The following is a 20,577-nucleotide window of genomic DNA, read 5'->3' on the forward strand; positions in this document are numbered from 1 at the left end:
AGTGATGGCATCCATAAAATGCCACAAAGCGATGCTTAGGAACTGTCCCTGCTATATTTACTCTGTTTTCTTGTTCTTGTTTGGAATCCAAGAATAGATATCAGGATTTGGGATAAAATAAGCATAAAAAATAGAAATTGCAAATTATCTTAAAATCCTAGTCATAGTTTATTGTTAAATAGAGGAATCAACGTGCATTAAAAAAAGATAATATGAAACTTTAAATCAGAGAGAACATTCTTTTCATTAATAATAAATAAGACGAAAAATTGTCATCCAAAATCCAGAATTTTGTCTTAATATAAAGTTTCTCAAGTCATAATAATGTAAGGCCGAATAAGTGAATTAATATATTTTGGTGGCGCATGGGAAAGATCGAGACATTTGCATAGGAGTATATTCTAAACAACATGCATACACATACACTTAGTTTTCATAAACATTTCTACTTTCTTCATTTAAAATCCAATATTCTTACACACTGAAATCTGAAGTATGGCAAGAATGAGAAGTTGCGTTCAACTTGGTTTAGTTCTGGTGCTCATCATACATCTGCAGTTACTGCATGTCAAGAGTGATGCTACTGGTAATATTAGTAGAGCACATAGTTACATAGGACTGGGTTCGATTCGAAACGGGGAACGAAATCGGGTACGTGGAACATTAGTTTTAGTGAATCTGGTACGATGGAACGTATAGGTACGATGGAACGTATGGGTACGATTGGTCCTTTTAAAAAGAATTCTATAATCATATATATAAATTCCATTATAATATACAATTTTAGTTGATAATTTATACATTTATAATTTTTTATAAAGAAAAAGATATTGAATAACAAATAAAAGTACACATTTATTGATAAAATAAATTACTTATCATATGACATAGACATGGATCTATTGTTCAAAACAAGAATGAAGTGTGTTCTTGCGGGTCGTCACTTCCGGCGATCTGGGTCGCGACCCTGAACGTTTCCGTTCGCGTTTCCGACCGTATCGGGTACGAACGATCTAGATCGCGGTTCGTGGCAGCGTACCCGTTTCCTTGTATCTATGGTAGAGCAAGTTTTCCTAAGGGCTTTACTTTTGGAACTGCCTCTGCAGCCTACCAGGTTAGCTGCCTCAAACATATCCTTTTTCTTGTGTTCTTGTTCATATGAATTTTGACCCGAGTTTGTGCTCGTCGAGGAGCCACAAACTCCAAACGTTCTCCTAATATCTTGAGGTTTTAGAGGAACTGGTCACCTGACATGCATATATTAGTTCAAATAGGGATATGACTACTATGCCCGTGGTGCTGCGACAGACTATTCATGGCTATGTTTTTAACATGATTGTTGTTGTTTATTTTACTTGAGAGTTTAGTATAATTGTCATGCTTATAATTCTGTTCAGTGGAAAATAATTACTACTTGTAGCATTTAATGAATTTAAGGAACTTATTTTATTTATACAAGTCCCAAGTTTTTATCTCTTTTCAGTATGAAGGGGCAGTCAAGGAGGGTGGAAGGGGACAAACCATCTGGGACAAATTTGCACATACACCTGGTAAATTTATGCACTTGGTAGATCAAGTTTGCATACTGCTCAAAAATGTTTCTTTTCATAATTTTGTAAGTTCGTACAAGGCTAACTGGTATATCTCCTTTGGTTTTGGTCTCTTCTACGACTTCTTGCTCTTTGATAACACACTGTGATGTTCAATGTCTCTAACTTGAAGTGACAATGATAGTAATGCTGCTGCAGGAAAGATAAGTGATGGAAGTACTGCTGATGTGGCTGTGAACCAGTATCATCTGTACAATGTAAGGGTTTATTTATACTCTAATTTTTTTTTCAGCAGAACGGAACAATAAACTGATACTGATGTGCTTGCAACAGGAAGATATTAAACTTATGAAAAATATGGGAATGGATGCTTATAGGTTTTCCATCTCCTGGTCTAGAATTTTCCCCAGTAAGCTATCTTTAACAGCTTCTCTCCACAATATGTGAATATTTGCATCGCAGATGTTCAAAGCATTTTCCCTGGAAGTTCTCTGGTAAAGTTTTTTACTCTGTGTTTCTGTCTATCAGATGGAACTGGCAAAATTAGTCAATCTGGCGTCGATCATTATAATCATTTCATCAATGCTTTAGTAGCCAGTGGTACGCTTTATTGTCAATTATTGTCAGAAAAAGCTCTTCTGATTGACAATCACTGACAAATTCCAGTGTTTCGTTCTCATCTTGTTCTCTTCTAGGAATTGAACCATATGTTACCCTCTACCACTGGGATCTTCCTCAAGCACTGGATGACAAATACCAAGGATGGCTCAGCTCCCAAATAGTGTACATAACTTATATTATTTCAGCATGATGTTCATGCATGATGCATCAAGTGTGAACACATGTACAAATTTGCCTGGTGTGTTACTCTCAGAGGAGTGAGCACAATTTTTTTTTTTTTTTTTGCAGTAATGACTTTGCTGCATATGCTGAGACATGCTTCCGAGAATTTGGTGACAGGGTGAAGCACTGGATGACTTTTAACGAGCCCCATACTTTTGCCATACAAGGCTATGATTTAGGTTTCGAGGCACCAGGAAGATGTTCCCTTCTTGGCCATTTGTACTGCAAGGAAGGAAATTCTGCAACTGAGCCTTATATTGTTGGTCACAATGTTCTACTTGCGCATGGAACTGCCACCGATATATACAGAAAAACGTACAAGGTATATTAGCTGATAACCCTTTTTTAGTGCAGTGATAAGTTCATTCTGCTTGACACAAAAATAAAGTGCAATAGTTCTGCACTTCTGCTCTCCTTCAATGTTTATAATTAAATCCATGATTCTCTGGTGTGAATACAAATATTCTAAACATTGAGTTCTCTTGTTTGATAGAAAAAACAAAATGGAATAGTGGGAATAGCATTTGATACTTTTTGGTATGAACCAACAACAAACTATACAGCGGACATAGAGGCTGCCCTGCGTGCAATGGACTTCAACTTGGGCTGGTGAGAATTTTTACTTGTACTTCTTTCGTCTCAGGGGCTACCAGGGAAAGGGTGTTAAAGAAAAATTGTATTTACCGGATAGTTATAAATTTCAATTTGAATTAGGGATTTTGGAGTGCATAGGCCAGATAATTCTCACAAAGCACCTCTTTAAATTATCTTGTGGATATCTGGTGGTAAAGTTCTCTTGAAAAAGTGCAGGTTTGTCGACCCATTGATGTTTGGGGATTATCCAAGTTCAATGAGAAGCAGAGTAGGAAGTCGCTTACCAAAATTTTCTGAAGCTGAATCCACTCTTCTTAAGGGTAGCCTTGATTTTTTGGGCATTAATCACTACACAACATGGTATGCTTCAAACAGTTCCGTGGAAAGCATTCTCAATGATTCCATTGCAGACATCGGTGTCCTTACTCTACGTATGTTGGTTAATTTTTTACTTCTACACTGACGTAATCTCTTCCTTAATCGGATTATAATGACTACACATTAACTCAAGTACGTTCTATGTTGTTTTCCAGCATTTAAAGATGGAATACCTATTGGTGACCGCGTAAGTACTCCATCATCAGAACATGAATAACTCAATAAGACTATGCTGTCTTTATCAGCTTACAGTTCATATATGTGTAATGAAATATTTAGCTTCAGTGTTTATCATCTTGAACTGCAGGCCAATTCTATATGGTTGTACATAGTACCTCAGGGAATGAGAAGTCTTCTGAATTACGTCAAGACAAAATATGGGAATCCCTTGGTCATAATAACTGAAAATGGTAATAGTGGTTGCTAGATAAACTTGCAGAACAAGATCCAATCTGGAAAAACACAGCGGCATTCAATCTTACCTTCAATTTTCTTCCTCTTTTGCACGTGTTCCTGTTAGGTATGGATGATGCAAATAGCCCATTTACTTCTATTAGCGACGCGTTGAAGGATGAAAAAAGGATCAAATACCATAATGATTACTTGACAAACGTGCTTGCAGCTATCAAGTAAGGCTTCCAGTTTACATATTACCACTACTTACTGCACACGTAATATCTGCTAAATGTTATTCGTGAACGAGGATACTTAATATATATGATTACGCCTAAAAATTTGCAGAGAAGATGGATGCAACGTGAAGGGATACTTTGCCTGGTCTCTATTAGATAACTGGGAATGGGCAGCTGGATTCAGTTCAAGGTTTGGTCTGTACTATGTTGATTACAATGACAAGCTTAGAAGATATGCAAAGGACTCAGTTCATTGGTTCCAGAAATTCTTGGCCCCGAATTAGTGCAACTGAGCCTAAAACATCAGTAAATTCACTCATTCAAAGATTGTAAAAACCATCTTTTCGGGAACTTGCAATATAATGTGCTTCTCCGCATTGATAAACATTGGCAAGGCATAATCTGTTCTGAAACTATCCTTAAAATCTAAAACAAACCAGTGTTACATAAATCTTGACCTAATATCAGATAACATGAATTAGAGGGTTATATTGAAAAAACATCGATATTGTTGCAACTTATATCAAAATCAAAATCATATTGATAATGACAAATTAAACAGCTCGTTGGTATTGGAAAAAGTTTACAGGGGTGAACCAGATGGAAATAGCCAAAATCATTCGATGATTTGGTTTGTTTTCTAACAACTCAGGGAATAAAATCCTGCTCTTTGTAAAGGATTATGTTGCTTGATTATCTATATATAAAACTCATAAGGGTTATAGGAATACCATGACTGAAGATTTATTTTTTCCTGCACATCCAAAGGACACTATGCACTCTGCTTAAAAGTAAGAGGCATTTAAAAGATGCACAGATCCTCTGATGGAATAGAATGGCCAAAAGTGGCAAAGTGCAAGCCAAAAATAGGAAACTAATAGCGTGTCCAGTAAGTCCTGCGACGGAACCAGTTGTAATCAGGTAATATAGTGTTCTGGGGATCCCCAGTGGCTGCTATTACGATATCCTGCACATCCAAAACGAAGTTCTCTTCACCGATGAATTGCAATATTTTCTAGCAACGGAATTTCAAACAAAAAGAATATGAAGACACGATAAAATTAGCAAAAAGAAAACAAACAAACAAAAGAACACTCAAGATTACTAACAAAACCAGTTTTTGACTTCTGGATGACCTTTTAACACATACTATATACTTTGCTGGAACTGCAACAACTCCTTTTATCTTGTAGAAGAGTAACTAGGCTAGCCTTAACCAAGCCGAGTCGAGTTTTGCCGAGTTCAAGTTTGAGTAGAACAATTATAAAACTCGGTTTGACTTGATAAGCTTATCAAATAATTTTTGTTATTAGAACTCAAGTTCCAACTCGGTCCGGTTAGTGCCCACGTTTAAGGACTAACACTGATAGCAAACATTTACTTGGGAAGGCTCACCGCATACTCTCAAAATTTGCCCATAAGAACATATTTATTCAAGAGTCCAGAACAGATGAGGGATTACCTTGTCCTCAATAAAACGTTTTGCGACGCGTTTGACTCTGCTTGAATCCACTGCATCAATCCTGGCAAATAATTCAGCATATGGAATTCTTCTGCCATATGTAATTAGCTGCACGTAAAAGCACTACATAAGAAACTATATCTAAAAATTAAACCAGGTCCCGGTTCTTGATTTGGTAGTTTTTTGTACCATGAAGCAACAGATTAGTCCATGACCATCTTTAGCTTGAGAATTCGAAACAAGAACGAACCTGACGGCCAATGTCTTCAGCAGTCCCACTAGTACCATCAAGGTGGAGAAGCAAAGATGATTTCAGCTGTAAAGTAGCAAGATTAGTGAGGAATAATCAGTAGAAATACGCATAGAAGAACCTCAGATCATCACTAAGTTAGTAATTAGCGAATAAAACTATTTTACCTGATTAGATGCACGAATAACATCATCATCTGAAACTTTGTAGCATAATTTCGTCATTGCATGCATAATCGAATAAGCTAAATCATCACAGCTTTCTGGCTGGAAAAAAGAGTGAGTAACCAATTAGGAAATGTATTTAAAATCTCTCATCTCCTTGTACTAAAATCAAAAAGTGCTAGGTGCACAGAATTGTGTACAGAAATTTTTTACATAATGACATGACAATTGATGTGGAATGTTTTAATTGGGGTTGATATGAATACAGAGGGCTCATTCCAATTAAAACCCACCACTACAAAATTTTGTACACAATTCTGTACACCAAGCATTTTCCTGAAAAATATGAATCATCTCACCTCTGCAGCAGCATAGATGCCGAATAATCCAGTATCTTTGTAATTGGTGTTGAAAGCCATCATGCTTTCTGCAATTTCATCTATAGCTATCCTTTCTACAAGTTGTGAACTGCAGTCATTAATAATTGCAACAATAGCTTCAGTCAGATAAGAATTGGACATTTGATTGTAAAATTCAACTCAGTAGCAGCACGAAAAGTTATAATGATCCGTAAGAAGTACATGGAAAAAACACCAACCCGACGTGTTTTCCTCCTCCCGCATTTTTGTTCCATGACCCCAACATGCTCTGCATTACCATAAGAGCAATAGAATCGGGATCTGTCCATGATGCCCCCTCGACTGCAACTGCAAATCGTATAAGGGGATCCTCAAGATCGTGAATCCGAACCTGATTTTGTACCAAGATAATGTTCAGCAGATTAGTATCCACAAATAAAGACACAGGGTTGCCCCTTTCGGGAGCCTCAACATATTTTACTTGTCTGATATGCATAAACATGAACAGAACTAAGGCAGTGCTGACACCTCGGAACCAGTAAATCTGGAAGGCTCCTTAGCAACCAACTGACAAGTGGTGTCAGCATTGCTTGATAGCTTATTGAACAGTTGTTTTACTTGCTGAACAACTTCTTCGTGCTTAACAGCCCCGGATGCAGATACAACCTGAACAAAGGAACCGAAATTTTTGTTTATTGGGATGACATGAGAATTATGAGAACTTTATTTGTAGAGCATCAAAGGAATATATATACTGAGTACCATTCTGTGAGGAGCATAGTGGTCTGAAATGTACTTCTGAATATCTCCTTTCGTTATTTTCTTAATGTTGTCAACAGGGCCAAGAATTGGTCTACCCAATGGACTATGCTGGAAAGCAGTCGCATGCAATTGGTCGAAAACAACTTCTTCTGGGCTCTTCTCCACCTACAAACACAAACATCTCTATTGATTTAGGTACTGTTTGGCGATTTATGTACTGTTTGGCATTGCTGTTACAGACAATAATAGTTTTTTACTGAAAAACATGTAAAAATTTGTTACAGTAGCTTTTTGAAAAACCATGCCCTCCCATATTTTTGGAAAAAACTGCTTTTAAACGCGAAACTGTTACATATTTCATTATCAAACCTCAACAATAAAAAATTACCAAACAGTTATCTGATTTATACAACAAAATCTTTTTTATCAATTTTTGACAACACTCCCAAAATACCTCATCCATTTCACGTAGAATAACATTCCGTTCATGATCAATCTGATTCTCATCAAAAACAGAGTTCTGCAGAACATCCGCCAGAATCTGCAGAGCCTTCGCCACATCTTTCCCCATAACCCTGGTAAAATAAGTCGTCTGCTCTCTCGTCGTATACGCATTCAAATGCCCCCCCATATTCTCAATCTCCTCCTCCAATTTCCTCACACTCCTACTCTTCGTCCCCTTAAAAATCATATGTTCCAGAAAATGCGCCACCCCATTGGCCTCATCCGTCTCGTACCTGCTCCCCGCATCGATCCACACCCCAACGGTAGCAGTCGGGGAAGCAAGATTCGACTCGGTAGCCACACGAATGCCGCTAGGCAGAGTAGTGATCTTTGTCTCGGGGAATGACAATGCGGAAGCGTGATCAGCACGGCACGGGACAGGGGAGTTGTGCTGGAGGAATCTTTGGTCAGGGTGGTCGAGACGGGCGAGCTTGGATTTGATTTGTTCGGCGAGGCGGTCGTAGAGCATGTAGTTGGGAGGGGGTGGCGAGGGGAGGGAGTCGGAGTTAGGGTGGGTGGAGAGGTGGATGGAGCGGGGGAGGTGGTGGGAGAAGGGGCGGAGGGATTTGAGGGAGCGGTGGGGGAGAGAGAGGAGGTGGCGTGAAGCCATTTTGGTTGGAGTCAGGGTGGTGGGTGGGAGTGGGGAGTGTGGTGAGAACAGGAGGAGGAGGAGAAGAAGATGGAGGAGTTGATGTTATTTCGGAGTGGCAGGTACTTGCCAATGGCAGACATTTCAACACGTGTAATTTCTTCACACAAAAGCACAATGCTGTAGTTTGCAAACTTTTATATAAATTTGATATCCACGTGTCATACTGTAACTTACACTCCCTCCCTCCCAAATTAGAGCCTTTTGCTCATTTCACATGTATTAAGGAGTATTAGATGGTTGTTCTTTTTTCCATCTTTACCCATATTTATTGTGTTGACTTATTTTGTATATTAACTAGTGGTACATTAGAAATGATAAATATGAGAGGGTGAGAATGCAAGATTGTTGCTAAATTTGATATCCACGTGTCTTACTATAACTTATAACTTAACTCACATGTTAGTTTTTTAAAAAAAAGCTGACATTATATAAAAAAAAAACGAAGCTGACATGTAAAATAGGGTGTTGGCCCAGTTAGTCACAATGACTATAACTAAGGCCCTCTTAGACACGATCCATTAAAATGGCCGCGTCACTTCAATTTAGGGTAAAACGTGAATTCCTGACACGTTTTGGTATGTTTATAAAACACAGCTTAAATAAAACGCAAGTTCTCCTTACGTTTACAGTTAAAAATATTTATTTATTTATTAGATAAACGTCACACGCATGTGTGTTTCCATGAAGACGGGTGTTAAACTGGCGTTTCCATCATTGAAACGTTAGTTAAACTCACGTTTATTCTTTTTTCATGGAAAGCAAAGCATACTACATACTGCTACCTGTTCCTTTTAAAAGCCTAAAACGTGACTTCATGTCTCATTTTTAGTTTTTTTACAAAATGCAGTTTTAAGTTTGATTTTAGAGTGACGGTGTGGCGTTTTTTTAGATCGTGACAACTAAAACATTCAGTGTCAAAATCATGACACTGAAAGCCTTTTCTCAATAATATGGGTCTCTCAAAAAATCCTGTTAATTATATTTTAGACATGATCTTTCAGTCATCATCTAATCTTTCAGTCATCATCTAAATCTAAATTTATGCCCGTCAAATTGAACTTATATAACCTAAGACCAAACCTTATACTAAATATTATATTTTATTTATGACATATAACATACAAATTTAAATTATTTTTTAATATTTAACTTAAAATATTTAAAATACCTTTTAGAACCATAATATTATAACATACAAATATGTTCCTAATTGTACTATTTATATTTTTAATTTATATAATTATAATACTGTTTAATATATTGAGTGCAAAAATGTTATTTTATTTTAAACTAAATTTATAAAATTCTAATATAATAAGATGTGTTTTAATTATAACAATTTTTTATTTTATAAAGTTTACTTTAAAATATTGAAATAAATATAAAGATGTTATAATATTATCATTAAATATTTTTTTTATTAAATTTGTAATTTTGTTTCTCTAATATAGAACAAAATTAGTTAATTTTATTTAATATTATATTTTTAAATAAAAATAATAATATTGAAAATATAATTAATGATTATAGCGAATACTAGAGAATTAATCCTTACATGTTTAATTAAACTATAACTAATGATATTTTAGCTAACAAGTGATTCGTTTATAATCAGATTTATAAGATTGTATAGTGCAAATTGTGTGTTAGAATTGTTGTATCTTTAGTTTTAATTATTGTGTTTCTTTTGAGAAAGTGTCATAGTTAATGGTTTTTTGATCGTATAATGCGTTTTTGTTTATCGTTAATTCATGATTGTGTTATTTTGATCACTTTGTTTTGGTAGCTGGTATATCTTTGAGAAAATGCCCAGAACAACATATTCTGCTAGTCAATCTGCCTGAAATGTCATTTGTCAATATTTATGCCCAAAATAACCAATAGTTCACGCATATTCTAAATGCGTCTACAAACATCAAGTCAATACTGATCAATCCATATTAATCGTAGTCCCTTTTTTTATGAAGATTCAATATATGCCTGCAAACAACGAAGAAAGGCCACAATATTATAATTTAGATTTAATAAAATAATTATGATAATGTAAATTAGAGTTAAGTTCCATGTAATCCACATATTTACTGTAGTACCGTAGACCACGTATGTTCTGCAACTATAGAATGACATAAAAACATTGCAAAATGTATGAAATTTGTTATTTTGTGAAATACATTCTATAAATATCACTATTTCATGAAAAATATTGAAAATCATTTATGTTCGACAAGTAGAACACATATGTTCTATAATATGTACATATGTTCTGCAAACTTAACATGTTTTGCAGAATAATGTGTTTTTCACTATTTAACTTATAGAATGTTTAGGATTGTCAAAATTTTTAACAACATAATGATGTTTATAGAACATGATTTGCAAAATAACACCATTTTGCAATGTTTTTATTCCATTCTAAAGTTGCAGAACATACGTGGTCTGCGGTACTACAGTAAATATGTGGACTACATGGAACTTTGTTCATGTAAATTAATAGGAGTTAATATTTTGGGGTTCATATTTGGGTTTTAAAATGTTTAATTTATACTTGAAATTAAATTGACTAACGGTTAGGGTTTAGGATGGAAATCTTAGACCCTAAACCCTCGAGCCTAAACCTAATTAATTCGAGACTTCAGGGCCGTGACGCCCTAAAGCCGAGTAACCAGTTTAATAAATTAATAATTGAAACGTAAATTAACAGTCGTTAATATATTAGGATTCATATTTGAGTTTTAAAATAATTAATTTATACTTAAATAACATTTTAGGGTTGAATAGAGACACCAGAGAAGAGCTCCAAAAGTGGAACTTTATAATTTGGATTCGCATTCCGAGGATGCATATACTGCCAGATTTGTTTACCCCACGCAAGCGCTGTATGCGTGGCTGATTTGGCATCAACGATATACTTATAGGAATGAATAGATTTAAAAAGGAAAAGATTAAAAAATGAAAGGTGGTTAATACACGCAACCTTCGTATGCGTATGTCAAGGTGCGCATGTCATGCATGCGCGTAACTCTGGTTATTTTTGGCACCATTCCCGGTTTTTGTTATTTTGGACATGTTTAAGTGATAATTGGTTATCTATGTCTTTCACCCTATATCTTTTGGGTTTGATTCTTACTTTATTTCATCTCTTTATTTTCTTTTTTTCCGCGAATTTTTGTCTTTCATCGAGATTTTTTTCCCGTCATTAAAATTTATTGACTAAATTTTTGGCACCATCTCCGCATGACCTTTGATGAGTCAGTGGACTTTTTTAAATGAAAACTCTCCTTTCTTTCTACTTCCGCGGATTTTAATTTTTCATTCTGGTATTTTTTTCGTATATCAAATTTTTTATATAATTTTTTTTTGGACATTTCGACTTGCCATCTTCTAGTTAGATGAAATATTTTTTATACAAAAGAAATTCTTCTTATATTTTCGGTATTATATTTCGATACCGCTTAGGTGAAAGTCTTATGACAAAAAAATAGATAAATTATTTACAGTATTAAATAGATATATCAAATCAAGGTGTAATTTTGATATCCATAATTCATGCATGGATATTTGTCTTCCTAGGAAACAGATACAGATAGCGGAAAGAGTCTTGGTGTCTGTTTTTATTGTTTATCTTCAAATTCATACTCACCCTGCCCCTATTATTCTGTTGAAATTTTTGACTCCATTTTTCCCAAAACTCTCATCTTTCTCTGTCATAAATCTTTTATTTCTTTTGGTAAGTGCATAAGTCTTTTACTATTTGCTGCTCAGATTTGCATGCAATCTTAGATATGTATTTAAAGCCTACATTTTTACCAAAACAGTCTTATCTCTACTTTGATTTCTTTTAAAAACCAGAATCATCTTCTCATCTCTGTGTCCTCTGATCTGATTTCAGCCTAGCCCATTTTTCAGATGCTAGTTTTTCTCCCTAATCTAGGTTTTTCTTTATAGAATATTGAGCTAGCACTGTTCTGTGGGTTTTTTTTTGCTTGTTGCACAAGGTGTTTGATCTTTTTCTTTTACTTGGTTCTTAAATTTTTGGGAGATCAATACAAAAGACATTTGGAATTATGAAGGAGTTTGGATCTTTGGATGGCCGGATTTCCAAGAAGATGTCGAGAGCTGTTGATTCGAGTTCTGGTGCATCAGAAGCAAGAGTCTGCAAGCAATGTGGTAAAGGGTTTCAATCACTCAAGGCATTGTGTGGTCATATGGCTTGTCATTCTGAGAAAGGGAGGGTTTTGAGGGAGTACAGATGTTACTGGAAGAGTGAAAAGTCTGAGCCAGTCGATGATCGGTTTGATTTGGAGGAGAATCCCACGAGGCGAACAAGATCCAGAGCCGAGAGGTACAAGAAAACTGTTGATGAGACTTTTGATTATGGGAATGATAATAATTCTTCGTCTGTTTGTGATATTGAAGACACCGAAGATGTTGCTGCGTGTTTGATGATGTTGTCCAGGGATTCTAGGAAATGGAGTGGTGTCAATTCGATTGTGAAATCTTCAGATAATCAGTCGATGGTTTTTGAGACTAAATCATCTTCGGTTGAGATGAAGAACCCTAGAGATGATGGTACCTACTTAGCTGATGAGATTCCTCAGAGGAAGAAAGTTGTCAGTAGGAAGCTGAAGTCTAGTGGTTTGGTTACAGAGAGTGTTTCTGCTTCTGGTTATGTGAGAAAAGCGGATTCTGACATATCAATTGAAGAGCTTTTTAATCATGGTGGATATAAAGATGCTGAATTGTCAACATTTTACAACAGGGTAAAACATTATAAAACCGATGAGAGTAAGGGTTTGAAGGGAAATGAGTACGATGATGTTGGTATAAGTCGAAAGCTACTGAAACTGGACTCAAAGAAAAGAGCTAGAGATCGGTATGATGGTGTAGAACCAGATAAGAAAGTTCACAGCAGAAAAAAATATGAGTGTGTAAACTGCAACAGAAGCTTTGATTCATTCCAAGCACTTGGAGGACATAGACCATGCCACAAAAAGGCTGATCCTTCCATTCAGTATGAGTACGACAGTGGTGACAACAGCCTGGAGAACGACATAACTCCCATCTCCACACCCATTCGGAAGCTTGGTCAGCGTTTTGATGACAAGAAACCAGTTTCCAGAGATTTTCCAGTTGCTGCAAAAAAGAAAGACAGAGCAAAGAAATCTAAGGCACATCAATGTCCATTTTGTTCCAAAATTTTCAAGTCTGGTCAGGCTTTAGGTAGTCACAAAAGAACTCATTCCACGTATGATCCTCCTGAAGACTTTGGCAGTTCACCTCCAACTGCACGTAGTCTAATTGATCTTAATCTTCCAGCTCCCGAAGTGGATGGTGAGTTTTATGACGACAACCAGTTCAATAACTAAAATTGAATCAGGCATGAGTTGCTTGTCAGCATAGTTGGTTGACGGTTCCTACCCGGAGAACAATCATCTGATAACTTGTCTCTTGACATGCACTCATGAGTTCTGCTACAACCAAGGGAGATTAAGAAGGCAATAATAAGCAACTGTTGCTTATGTTAACGGTTTGCCAATTTTTCCTTTTCTATTCGTTTTTTTTAGAATATGTTTACATGTTTTCAAGTCCATTAATCATTTTTGAACTGAAACCTGTGGTATGACATTCAGATTTCTTGTTGTGCTCTTAATGCACTGCTATGGTTTGTATTTAATGTATTTTTACTTGCTATCTATAAGGACCCAAAAAATGATTATTTTTGTGTTAAGAGAAAACTTCATAGATGTTTGGCTGAGAGTGAACTGTGATTCTACACCTGCAAAAATCTGTATTTACTGTAAATGTTTACAAACTAGATAATCTTTACAAGAATTCAGTAGGGAAGCAAAGGTACATATTTTTCATCTCCTCTGATCATTAATATTATGAGTTTGATGAACACGTAAACAATGTTGGAAACCTTTCTGCAGGTTTACAGTAGCTACAGAAAAAAGGAAACCTCTCGAACTAAGAAAACTCTTTTTTCTGGGTCTGTTATACATTTCACGCATCTTATTGACCGAACTAATCAACCAATTTCCATGCATCTACCAATTTTCAGAATAGTTCTGTTCCGGTCTATCTTCTTTAGCCTCCTTAAATGCCCAGTCATATGCCTACCAATTGCTTTAGATACATTACTCTCATCAGTAAAGAGGTTCTCATGTAATCTACACTTCTGCATACCCATTTTCTTTTCTGTGATAAACTTTAACGAACTTAATATGAAAAACGTTGCACAATTTGGCGGGGTTCTGCAAAGGATTGAATAATTATGAATATCCTGATCGAATCATTCCATGTACCTCTAGCCTCATCTCTTTACTTCCAGGACAATATATGTGAAATTTTGTAGGCATACCACATGGTTTCCCTCTAACTGGCCCTTGCCCATTTTCAGTACACTTTCAGCATCATTTTGTGGGTGCGTGAATAATCAGAGTCTGATCAGTGGTTCACTACTGTCGCTTTAAAGCTAGTGCGTGTATGCCAATCTTAAGCACCTACATCGTAAGCTGCCACTGGTCTGTCACAGTCACCTGAAGAGCATTACAACATACTCAGCTGACTAGTTGCACATTTACCTTGTTTCCTTTTGAAATACGAAGATTTCCAGATTTTGAAAGATTAGTTGTGTCTAACCAACCCTTAGCTTCATCTCCTAGAACTTTAAAAGGCACGGCATATGGAACCCTGGAAGGTAGGAACTTGAAAGAAAAGGCTGCTTTGTCAAACCAAAAAAGGATGAACTTTCCATCTTTGACTGATGCTGCAGCAACTACTAATCAAGAAGTCATAACTCTACTTTCAGCTCGCCAGTTGCATCAGAGAATTTGACAATGTCTCCAACATTGTCAAATTCTCTGATGTTTGAAGATATCTCTTGGAAAACATTGAAGAAATCGACCCCGACAAAAGTTCTCTAAAGACGTTGCAATAACATAGATTAATTATCTAGGAAATTTGCAAAATCAAATCAAGAGATAATATAGTTTCATCTCTAGAAAGAGATAATATCATAATCGTAACTAAAGTAATAAGCCTCAATAAGAGTTCATTTTTTTTGTTTGGATTCGGTAAATTAACATGCACATAATTCGGTGAAGGCTCACCCCTGCTTCTTACCGAGAGAAGTATATCCACTAAACTACGATGCTAGGAATCCAACCACTGATTCAAGGGACAACTGGAACGTACCAAAGTTCACAGGTTCTAGTTGTAGTTCTTGAAATGGAACAATATTTATCATAATCAAGGGGACTATAATAATGTTATATGGAACCAAAGTTCCCTCTTATTTACAAATATTAGATGGGTACTGGTCCCAGACATATGATCGCCAAGAAGGGGTTAAGTAACATATAGTTTCCCCGTTTAACGATTAAAAAACGTTAGGCCTGTTAAAATTTTGTTATAATCCTGGGCGGGACCAGGACTCATATTAGATATAGAACCATAAACACTAATTTGCTGGACCAAGCAGAACAGCTGGTAAAGCTATCACTCCAATTTTACACAAATGAACTCAAACCAAAAGGAGAACATACTACCTGAATTGAAGACTGGAGAGGCTGTTCCAGGTCTTGTTGTAAACATTAATTTTCAGTACCCCTTGATCAAACTAGAACTTCTGGCGACATAACAAAAACTAATGAGTAGTCTTTTAAGAATTGTAAAGAGGACACCATTTCAACAAATAATTGTTTCAAGGACTTGATTTAAAAATCATTTTTATTTAAGGACTTAGATTAAAATTTTATATAGTCTAAGGATGTTTAAATTGATTTTCCCATTTACAAATCGATCATTATATGTATTTTTTCTCGATGATTCATGATTGTTACAAACCGGCAAATTATATAATTATAATTAATAAAATGTCCTGACAAAAAAAATTAAAAAAAGTTATAATTGTAAAAAAAAAAAGAAAATTAGGTTCGAGTACACTCTTTATCTCAATTGAATTCTGTAAGATATATAATTTTATTTATCTGGTAGATGGTACGAAAACAATGAGACAATATAATTAAAATGTGGCTCCATTTTTTTTGACTTATTTTAGTTCTATTTTTTGTTGTGTCCTTTTATAGACTTAAGTTGGGGAGTTGTTACGAGAATAAAGGACAAACTTTTACAGGCAGAAAGAAAAATAAAACAACTTCATAAAAATAAAGAATACAATATCAAATATAGCTCCACACTTTAAATAATAAAAAAAACAAGGAGAAAGAAAAATAAAACAACTTCATAAAAACAAAGAATACAATATCAAATATAGCCCCACTCTTCAGATAATAAAAAATTATTATAAAAAATCATAACTTTTTTATGCAATGTGAATTTTTAAAAGAGATTTTCTATATTAAATCAGCCATTTAAATTTAAATCAAAAATATATTATGTAGTTTCCTTGAACTTGATCAAAATACACTTGATTACTCATACTTGAGTTTATTTACAATTGACACTCTTGAAAAAAAAAATCAGGACAAATTTCGTTCGTTAATTAAATTTGTAACTAAATCATATAATTTATGATTTTACCTAAAATTATATTTACAATTCAGATTTATATTTAGGAAAATATTAAATTATTTTAATTTAAATTTACTTGCATAATTTGATTGATTAACTAAAGAGATGATTTAATTGTAATCTTTTTAAGAGATGATTATTATGTAATCCTTGAGCACAATTGGATGCTCAGACCACCTTTAAGAATATTTTTAAACAAATACTCAAATTATAAGACTATAAGGCATATTAGTCCAAAAAAAAGTATTTAATCTTTACAAAAAAATGAATATAAGTTATTTTATGTAATTTTCATAACCTTAATTCCTAGTGAATATTTCAATTAATAAAATTGATAAACTCAAGCAATCACGATGATCCTTGATCATTATAAATTGATAGCTGGAAATTGTAGGATCAGAATTATAAAAAAATCTTCATAAGAAAAAATTAAAAACACATAGATGCCTAAGGAAATATTTATATAAACTTCTTCTTATAATTAAATTTTGTTTAAAGAGCGTTCCAAAAAAAAAAAAAAATTTGTTTAAAGTATAATTATATGGATCTAGGACAGGATAATAGAAAGAAAATTTAGTGTTTGATACAGTTTTTACCAAAATTGAGTTCTGCTTGGTTTTGAGTTGTACTTAATACGTGATTCTTGCATAATTGAGTTCTGCTTAGCATGAATTGTGCTTAATATGTGATTCTTGTCATAATTGAGTTCTACTTAGTATTGAGTTGTGCTTAATATGTGATTTTGTTAAGTTAGAAGATTAAGAAAAATAAATAAGCTTTTAAAAAAGGAATAGAAATACAAAATATTCATCAATATAATGAAGAATAATTGAATCCCACATTCTAAATATTCATATTATGAAATCTTAATTTTTTGTTGCCCTGATAGCTGATGCTCAACTGTTAATTGTTAAAAGAGCATCCTCATATTTAGCAACAACAAAAAAAAGAAAAGAAAAAAAGAGCATCCTCATATGCTCAACTTTTAATTGTTAAAAGAGCATCCTCATATTAAATTAATTAGTCATTTAAATTTAAAAGAATAATATATAAAAGACAAACAAAAATAAAGACATTTGCGAGAAAAACACTTGGCATGAAAGCAGGATAGCAGCAATTTGTCACATAGTTGTCAGCAACAACTTGTCACATAGTTATCTCAAGGTAGTAATTATCAAGTCGAAGTCTTGTGTATATATAAAGACATGGAATGATATACTCCTAGCTCTGCAGAGACAGCTAGAGAGTTGGGTGAAAATGAGTTCCATGAAGACATTTGCATTGTGTGTTTTCTTCACATGGGCTAGCTTTTGTATGAGTGAGAGAGTGGAACTTAACATAAGAAGTGTTACATCTGTAGCAAAAACTGATGAAGATTTTATCTGTGCAACTATTGATTTATGGCCTTCAACCAAGTGTGATTACAATCAGTGTCCATGGCCTAAAGTTGGCCTTCTTGAGTTGGTAAATTTCACTTTCTTTTTGTGTTCGATTTGTTATTAACAAATTTTTCTGTTCTGTAATAACTGAAATATCTTGTATTAATCTGTGGATGATTTTCAGGATTTGAAGAATAAGGTTTTTGCTAATGCCATCAAAGGTAAGTCCTTACTCTGTTATTCTCCATGCAATTTAACAATTTTAAATATCAAGCTTTGAGTTTTGAGTGAGGAATAGATGTTGAAGTTTACTTGTACTTGTGGTGAACAATTGTTTTGTTGGCTTGTCTAACTTATGAAAATTGAATCACGCGAAGCATTCGACCCCTTGAGAATAAGAATTGGAGGGTCACTGGAAGATCAGACTGTTTACAAGATTGGATTGGTCACCAAATGTCCGCATTTCAAAAACAAGATGAATGTGAGACGTTTTGGATTTTCCAACGGTTGCATCACCATGGAAAGATGGGATGAGCTCAACCACTTGTTCAACGAAACTGGGTAAGTTTCTTCTGTGTGTGATTTTCTGGTAATATATGAAATCTGGTATATACCAGTGACTGGTTTAATTGGTAATCGTTGCAGGGCTAAAGTGACGTTCAGTCTGAATGCTCTTCGTGGAAGGAAATTAGAAAAGAAGAACAGCACACTTTGGGTAGGTGATTGGAACAAAATAAATGCCCAGGAATTCATGAAGTACACCATCTCCAAAGGTTACAAGATTGATTCGTATGAACTTGGTCAGTAAAAGCAAACTTCGTATTTACATGCCGGGTGCATACATATATTTGTGATTAGTTTTTAGCACGTTTGATAGTGTAAATCAATGCAACTTGTATACAGGAAATGAGCTATCTGCATCTGGGGTTTCTGCAAAGGTTAAGGCTCGACAATATGGAAAAGACATGATTGTTCTTAGCAACCTTGTAAAAAGGCTGTATGCCAACTCTTCTTATCAGCCAAAGCTATTGGGTCCTGCTGGCTTCTACGATCAGGACTGGTTCAATGAATTCCTCCAGGTTTCGGGACCAGGAATTGTTCATGGTTTAACTCACCATATCTACAATCTTGGTCCAGGTATACAATCTATACATGTCAGACATGATTTTAGATGTATAATAGTAAAGTTTGTCCATTCCGAAATCTAACTGTGTAGTAATGGATTCAGGTGTTGATGCAAACCTTATAAATAAAGTTCAAGACCCCTATTTCCTAGACGAAATAGCACAAACATTCAAAGATGTTTCGGAATCAGTTAAGCTATATGGGCCATGGAGTGGCGCATGGGTTGGGGAATCTGGAGGTGCTTACAATAGCGGTGGCAAACATGTCTCCAATACCTTTGCTAATGGTTTTTGGTATTTGGATCAGCTGGGAATGTCCTCCACTTTCGATCATAAGGTGTACTGCAGACAAGCTTTGATCGGAGGAAACTATGGTCTTCTTAATACAACTACATTTGCCCCTAACCCCGATTACTATGGGTAAGCAGTCCTTATATACAAATATGTTTCAGTCTTCATCCTGACAATGTTTAATTGCAATCTCTCTTTTTTTTAACAGCGCGTTGTTGTGGCATCGCCTCATGGGAACTAGAGTTCTTCAAGTTAGTCATGATGGATCTCCTTATCTACGTTCATACGCGCATTGTTCCAAACATTCTGTGAGTTTATTCTTAGCTTGGTACATTTTTTTACAAATTTTTGGTAAAAGGCAATGTTTGCGGGAAATTTGATATGTGTTATTACTTATGTATGCAGAAAAGAGGTGACATAACGGTGCTTCTGATAAATATGTCAAACTCTACCACTTTTATAGTAAATACTAGGAATGATCTAAATCTTTACCCAAGTGAACGTACCGTGAGGCTCCCACCAAGAGAAGAGTACCATCTGACACCAGAAGACGGCAACATTCAAAGCGAAGTAGTGTTATTGAACGATACACCATTGAAGCTTACAAAGTCGATGGATATCCCAAATCTGAACCCAGCATTTGCTTCTCCACTTGATCCTATCAAAGTTGCACCTGATTCTTTTGTCTTTGCAGTCCTAAGAGGTTTTGACGCTCCTGCTTGTTCTTCTTCATAAGTAGCAGAAGAGACTGCGGTTTTCATATGATTAGTATAGGAAGACTTCAGCAGAGTAATTACGTTATAGGTTATAGTCATTTGCATTTACAATTTTGCCAGTTTACTTTAAGCATGGTCTGTCCAGGTTTGGATAAGTCTGAGGTTTACATGAACAATTTTACGGTATCCTGTTATCAATGGTTTAGGAATATATGTAACTTAGCTACACGACTCTTTCCTTTACCAGTGGTCTAAAGAATAGGAGCACATGCACTACCTTACATAAGACTGATAGATATAGGTTACATGACCAATTTTACAGTATTCTGTTATCAATAGTTTAGAAATATATGTAACTCGGCTCTTATAGACTCGACTCTTC

The 20,577-nt window shown here is 35.0% G+C and overlaps 4 protein-coding genes across 4 annotated transcripts; 3 read left to right on the forward strand and 1 right to left on the reverse strand.

Annotated features, from left to right (window-relative positions):
• Positions 1 to 447: 447 nt before the first annotated feature.
• LOC108194530 (beta-glucosidase 40) lies at positions 448 to 4,382 on the forward strand. The gene is made up of 14 exons (XM_064082318.1): positions 448 to 595; positions 1,059 to 1,114; positions 1,484 to 1,550; positions 1,749 to 1,807; positions 1,884 to 1,959; positions 2,079 to 2,150; positions 2,246 to 2,333; positions 2,460 to 2,715; positions 2,887 to 3,002; positions 3,204 to 3,418; positions 3,521 to 3,552; positions 3,673 to 3,775; positions 3,886 to 3,994; positions 4,107 to 4,382. The coding sequence occupies exons 1-14, from the start codon at positions 496 to 498 to the stop codon at positions 4,279 to 4,281; spliced, it is 1,524 nt and encodes a 507-aa protein (XP_063938388.1). The 5' UTR covers positions 448 to 495; the 3' UTR covers positions 4,282 to 4,382.
• An 84-nt stretch (positions 4,383 to 4,466) lies between these two features.
• Positions 4,467 to 8,128, reverse strand: LOC108193933 (probable mitochondrial-processing peptidase subunit beta, mitochondrial). The gene is made up of 9 exons (XM_017360788.2): positions 7,449 to 8,128; positions 6,995 to 7,159; positions 6,761 to 6,898; positions 6,472 to 6,623; positions 6,233 to 6,341; positions 5,877 to 5,975; positions 5,710 to 5,775; positions 5,460 to 5,567; positions 4,467 to 4,964 (listed from the first exon to the last, which is right to left on the reverse strand). The coding sequence occupies exons 1-9, from the start codon at positions 8,106 to 8,108 to the stop codon at positions 4,872 to 4,874; spliced, it is 1,590 nt and encodes a 529-aa protein (XP_017216277.1). The 5' UTR covers positions 8,109 to 8,128; the 3' UTR covers positions 4,467 to 4,871.
• Positions 8,129 to 11,822: 3,694 nt separating this feature from the next.
• LOC108194531 (zinc finger protein ZAT4) lies at positions 11,823 to 13,795 on the forward strand. The gene has a single exon (XM_017361492.2). The coding sequence runs from the start codon at positions 12,215 to 12,217 to the stop codon at positions 13,514 to 13,516; it is 1,302 nt and encodes a 433-aa protein (XP_017216981.1). The 5' UTR covers positions 11,823 to 12,214; the 3' UTR covers positions 13,517 to 13,795.
• A 4,108-nt stretch (positions 13,796 to 17,903) lies between these two features.
• Positions 17,904 to 20,423, forward strand: LOC108194272 (heparanase-like protein 2). The gene is made up of 8 exons (XM_064081759.1): positions 17,904 to 18,149; positions 18,249 to 18,285; positions 18,442 to 18,625; positions 18,710 to 18,864; positions 18,968 to 19,201; positions 19,293 to 19,608; positions 19,688 to 19,787; positions 19,885 to 20,423. The coding sequence occupies exons 1-8, from the start codon at positions 17,943 to 17,945 to the stop codon at positions 20,212 to 20,214; spliced, it is 1,563 nt and encodes a 520-aa protein (XP_063937829.1). The 5' UTR covers positions 17,904 to 17,942; the 3' UTR covers positions 20,215 to 20,423.
• The last annotated feature ends 154 nt before the right edge of the window (positions 20,424 to 20,577 follow it).

The sequence above is a fragment of the Daucus carota genome, chromosome 7 (genome assembly GCF_001625215.2).
Source record: "Daucus carota subsp. sativus chromosome 7, DH1 v3.0, whole genome shotgun sequence".
NCBI classification, from domain to species: domain Eukaryota; kingdom Viridiplantae; phylum Streptophyta; class Magnoliopsida; order Apiales; family Apiaceae; genus Daucus; species Daucus carota.